We start from the raw sequence: 6,194 nt of genomic DNA, 5'->3' as shown, positions 1-6,194 counted from the left end.
TTATTAACTCATGTTGTGCCAAACATGTACAGTATGAGTTTCTTTCTTCTGCAGAACACAAATTATGGCATCGAAACAACATTGGACCCCACTGACTTTCATTGGATAGACAAAAAATATACTTTTTTTTGTGTGTGTTCCACAGAAGAGCGGTTTAAAATGACATGAAATTTAAGCAAAATATATTACAATTTATTAAATAATATATCAACAGTATAAATAAATACATTTTCAAAATTAAGTAATTACATTTATTAACAATGAAATTATTTGCAAACTTAAGATTCAAAGGTTTGCTTGAATGATTTATGTAGATGCAAAACCGTTATAGGTTTTGTAAGAGAAGGAGAGTAAGAACATGGGAGAGACGAACATGACAACAACTGCATTTTATATCAAAGGATCCATTAAGCATCAGGGTGCTCTGTCTTAGAAAGCAAGATGCACGCTTTCATCTCTACCTGGAACACTGGAATAATGGAATAATTCTAAGCACATTCATATTATATGTTATAACTAATCATGTAATCATAAGCAGTACACAGGGAATTACAGATGTCATTGTTGGCTGAGAGTCCGTAATAACAGACTCTCAGCCCAACAATAAATCCAAATTTAACGAAGTAAGTAAACCTCAAATGTAAAGAGTACATAAAAAATTCATCATGGCTGGGTAGCAGTCGTTTCTGGTGGGCATACTCATGGCTGTCTATCTCTATTTCTCTGTCATCCTTAACCCCTTTGGGTCAACAAAAGGGCCTTGGGCATGGGAAAACATACTTAGAAGTACTGTGTGTGTGTGTGTGTGCGTGTGTGTGTGTGCGCAAAAGGGAGGGAGTTTTTAAAAAAGCACTTTGCCTACAGCATTATTCTCACACACAGCACCTATTAGTGAGCTTAACCATCAAATCAAACCTGTCTTTTCTGAAGGGGTCAAAGGGTTATGTAGCCTCCTCTACATAATATGTTTCTGCTGACTCTCAAGAAACCTTGAAGTTTCACTCTAAAATATGACAAACAACCTTATTTGGAAATTAATGTAGATTTAATTCCAGAGATAATTACAACTCGTGGTTAAATTAGTATTATTCAGTGAGGAGAAGAGTGACCGGAAGCAACTGCAAACAATTTGTAAAATAAGTCTCTCTTACTCACCAAAGCTGCATTTATTTAATCAAAAATAGAGCAATATTGTGAAATCTTTTTTTTTACATATTAATATAACTATTTTCTATTTGAATATTTTAAAATGCAGTTAATTCCTGTGTTGGTAAAGCTGAATTTTCAGCATCATTACTCCAGTCTTCAGTATCACATGATCCCTCAGACTCCAAACTTTTGAAGGGTAGTGTGTGTATTGTGCTTTTGCCTTTATACACCACTACAATGGATTTGAAATAAAACAATCAAGATGTGATTGAAGTGCAGACTTTTAGCTTTAAGTTAAAGGGATAGTTCACACAAAAATGAAAATGTTGTCATTAATTACTTACCCTCATGTCGTTCCAAACCTGTAAGACCTTTGTTCATCTCCAGAACACAAATGAAGGTATTTCTGATGAATTCCGAGAACTCTCTGACCCTCCCATAGACAGCAAGGATCCAAACACGATCAAGGTCCAGAAACGTAGTAAGGACATCGGTAAAAAAGTGCTCTTGGAATTCATCAAAAATATCTTAATTTGTGTTCAGAAGATGAAGTTGTCGGAAGGAGGGACTTTGTAGAAAACGAAGCGTTTGAGAGAGGCGGGGCATAGAGGACCTACAATAATGTACAGTATTTGAAAAATAATGTGTTTTTTGAACATTAAAGCATGTCAACATATTCTGTTACACCAAATACACAAAATAATGATCTTTAAAAAAGCATCATATGACCCCTTTAAGCAAAATACCTCCATATTCAGGGGCTCAGTAGTATTTGGACAAAGTGACATAATTGTTAATATGAGCTCAATTTTAATACTTGGATGAAAATCCTTTGCAGTCAATGACTGCCTGTAGTCTGGAGCTTATGGACATCACCTAATTCTGAGTTTCCTCCCTGGAGATGCTTTGCCAGGTCTTCCTTGCAGTCACCTTGAGTTGCTGCTTGTTTGCGGGTCTTTCTGCCTTCAGTCTTGTCTTCAGAAACTGAAAAGCACGCTCTATTGGATTGAGATCATGCGACTGACTTGGTTATTGAAGAATATTCAATTTCTTTGCCTTCAAAAAGTCTTGAGTTGCTTTCGCAGTATGTTTAGGGTCATTATCCATCTGCAGTGTGAAGCTGCGTCTTATCAGTTTTGTAGCATTTGGCTGAATGTGAGCAGAGAGTATAGCCCTAAAGACCTCAGAATTCATCCTGCTACTTCTGTCAGCAGTTACATCATCAATAAACACCACTGAGCCCGTTCCATTGGCAGCCATACATGTCCATGCCATAACACGGCTGTCACCATGTTTGATGGTGACAGGAAAGCTGTTCCTTTCTTTCGCCATACTTTTCTCTTCCCATCAGTTTGGTACAAGTTAATCTTGGTTTCATGAGTCCAAAGAATCTTATTCCAGAACATGGGATGCTTTTTTAGATGTTTTCTGGCAAAGTCTAATCTTGCTCTCCTGTTCTTGAATGTTACCAGTGGTTTGCACCTTGTTGTAAACCATCTTTATTTACATTCATGAAGGTGTCTCTTGATTGTAGATTTTGACAATGATGTGCCTACCTCCTCCAGAGTGTTCTTGATTTCTGTTGATGTTATGAAGGGTTTTTTTTTCACCAAGGAAAGGATTCTGTGATCATCCACTTTAGTTGTCTTCCGTGCTCTTCCGGGCCTTTTGATGTTGTTGAGCTCACCAGTGCTTTCTTTCTTCTGAAGAATGTAGCCAACCGTTGATCTGGCCACACCTAAGTTTTTTGCTATCTCTCTTATAGATTTATGTTGTTTTTTCAGCTTAATGATGGCCTCCTTCACCTTCATCGAGATCTACTTGGATTTCATATGGGTAGAACCAGTCAAACATCTTCCAAATGCCAATTGGATATCTCATATCAACTCCAGATCTTTTATCGGCTTAATTTGTCTTGAAGTAACAAGGGAATGGACAGCACCTGGTCTATTAACCTCTTCTTAGTCAACTGTCCCAATACTATTGAGCCCATGAAAATGGAGGTACTGTTTAAAATGGCTGTAACTCCTAAATGGTAAATGTCATATTTTTGTGGAACCTCTTAAAATAAAAGCTAAAAGTCTGCACTTCAATCACATCTTGATATTTAAAATCCATTGTAGTGGTGTTTAAAGGCAAAAGCACATAAACTCAGTCAGTGTCTGAATACTTTTGGACCTGACTGAGTCATATTGTGATATATATGATATATATACAGTATATAGTGTGTGTGTGTGTGTCTGTCTGTCTCATCTCATTTATAATTTTTTTTATTATTGTTATTATTAAGAAATATTTTAACTTAGTTTTGGGTTGTTGTTAAAAATAAAAGTGCTTAAAATAAGATATTAAAATATTAAAAATAGTATGTAATAACAATTATTTTACTGAACTGAAAAAAAACCCATTATTTTTTAAATGCCCAATGCACATTATCATCTACATGAAGACATCATATAATTAGCCGATCAATATATTTTAGTAAAAAAGTGCTGCTACCTGATCCATCCTATCTGCTGATGATATCTGCTGTCAGCCCACAGGCTCTTTCCTGCGTATTTCTATCAGACGTCTACTGCACAAAACCAAGTGTGATGGGAATTTGTTTGGCGAGAAACAGACGCACACAGACAGACAAAGATACCTGTCAGGTTCTTGAGGCCGAGTTGTCTGAGGCCAAAGTAGCCATCTCGTCTGTAGTTGAGAAAGATGGCCAGGGCGTATCGCCCTTCATACAGTTTAGTGCCTCGGATGATCCGCAGGTTCTCCAGAGGAAGATAGTCGAACTGATTCAGAGCCACCAACACGTAACCCGTCACCTCACGGATGGACTGCAGGGATAAATATATTCTGTTAGACACAATTCACAATTTAAACAAAATACATAGAATTTCATTTGTCCTTTTTGTGAAATGTAGCCAAAACTCTGCAGAATTTATTTTCACATAACATCACTTTAAAGCTTTTTCGGCAGAGATTTGTCCTCTGCTTTTGGACTCATCACGGCAACTGAGCAGCACCAAAAGAACGACTAACGAGACAGCCTTCATATAATTTGAAGAGATAATGGCCCAAGAGAGCGCTGGACCCTCCCTCTCCACACCCACATCAATCATGTTGACATCCAATCACGGTTTCATACTGCGTATCATTAGCAGGCACAGAGGACAGGTCTATTTCATGCTGAAGAAGTGAATGTGATATAGCTGTACTGATCGGAGTATAGCTGTATTGATCGGACACACACACACACACACACACACACACACACACACACACACACACACACTGAAACTATAGTCACAGAAATCCATCTGAAGAGGTGACCAAGCAAACGCCGACAGCTGTCACCTGCCAGTCAGGATCATTATTAGTCCACACAGGGACACAACGCTAGAGATCATTATTATACTGCACTATTGGATACTGGATTCTGATTGGTCAATATTAACTGCTAAAAATTTACCATTAAAAAGATAGTCAGTCCAAAATCATTTACTCACTCTCATGTCTTTCCAAACTTGAATGACTTTCTTTCTTCTGTGAAACATAAAATAAGATATTTTGAAGAATGTTAGTAACCAAAGAGTTTCGGTTGCCACTGACTTCCATATAAAAGTGAAAGTGGCTTGACATGTGGCCAAGTATGGTAACCCATACTTGGAATTAGTGCTCTGCATTTAACCCATCCAAAGTGCACACACACAGCAGTGAACACACACACACACACCGTGAACACACACCCGGAGCAGTGGGCAGCCATTTATTTTTGCTGTGGCGCCCGGGGAGCAGTTGGGGGTTCGGTGCCTTTCTCAAGGGCACCTCAGTCGGGGTATATGGACAAGAAACACAATGGAAGTCAATGGGAATTAAACCGTCACAAATATTGTTTAAAATATCTTCTTGTACTATATGTTCCATGAATGGACAGATGGGTGGATGGATGGATGAATGGACGGACGAACGGACAGAAAGAAAGAAAGAAAGAAAGAAGAAAGGAAGGAAGGAAGACTCTCTCTTTAATTCTATAGTAGAAACATTTTTTTTTTTGGACATACAGCATGGTAATACCATTGTAAACAAGCAGTACTGTGGGATTTCTCAAAGTAAAGTAATTTCCATCTGATACAATCACTCTACTATAATAATACTGTAGTAGTTTCTGTCTTTTTGTGAGTCAGTCAAGTTTTAGGATAATTAATATGGAGGAGTCCATTCAATTCAAGCCATCTGCATTTCAAGTAATAGTTGTTAGTAGATAAAGTATTCTTAAATCCAGCATATCCCATAGTGTGGGCAGAAACTACCATTGCCATTGTCCTCACATGACATGAGAGACAATAAAAAAGGGAGAAGTCTGTAATCAGTAATTAGCTTGATTATACCTTTCAAATGGGCTGACTGATGAGGAATAAATAATAAATCAAAGTGGCACACTATGGAAAAACAAAAACAATTTGAAAGACTCGACTAGAAAAAAAATCGTATAAATCTTATAATTGGTGTGCCAGATGTTTTGCCCTAATATTCTCATATACTATTTGACTGTTTCAACATATACTACTGTTCAAAAAAGTTGGGATCAATAAAAAATTATTACTTTAATTCAGCCAGGATGCATTCAAAATGCATTCATTGATGAAATTGACAGTAAATACATTTATAATTAGGGATGTAACGATTAACTGCGAGCCGGTTGGAAATCGATTCAAATATGTGACGATTCAAATAGGTTGAGATGCTTAACCAATCGCGATTCATTTAGGTGTAGGAGTTTATAAGAATCCATGTCTGAGGGGAACTTACTGTCTTTAGAAAAGTTTAGATGGTATTATTTTCGTTTCCTCTTGCCTCTGTATAATGCATATTAAAGTTCATATGTGCAGCGCTCCTTTGTTTACAGCGGAAACCAAGGAAACGTTTTATGTGCCACCTGCTGGCAGAGAGTGAATCTGCGTCTCATTCAGCTCAGCTTTCATGCAGATATTTTTTATGTATAGTTTCACAAAACTGAAGTCAAACCATTCTGTTTTTGCTTCAAATTT

At 37.3% G+C, this 6,194-nt stretch overlaps 1 protein-coding gene across 1 annotated transcript in view; it reads right to left on the bottom strand.

The window, feature by feature from the left end:
- Positions 1–6,194, bottom strand: part of LOC107725380 (receptor tyrosine-protein kinase erbB-4) — a 206,917-nt gene that overhangs the window by 66,518 nt on the left and 134,205 nt on the right. Inside the window, 1 exon segment of the mRNA XM_074560124.1 lies at positions 3,794–3,980. Within this exon segment, the coding sequence (XP_074416225.1) occupies positions 3,794–3,980 (187 nt within the window).

This window comes from Sinocyclocheilus rhinocerous, unplaced genomic scaffold, assembly GCF_001515625.1.
Source record: "Sinocyclocheilus rhinocerous isolate Xijiao unplaced genomic scaffold, SAMN03320098_v1.1 scaffold1386, whole genome shotgun sequence".
In the NCBI taxonomy this organism is placed as follows: domain Eukaryota; kingdom Metazoa; phylum Chordata; class Actinopteri; order Cypriniformes; family Cyprinidae; genus Sinocyclocheilus; species Sinocyclocheilus rhinocerous.
Note: the sequence above shows the minus strand (reverse complement) of the source record. Positions and strands in the feature narration are given on the sequence as shown.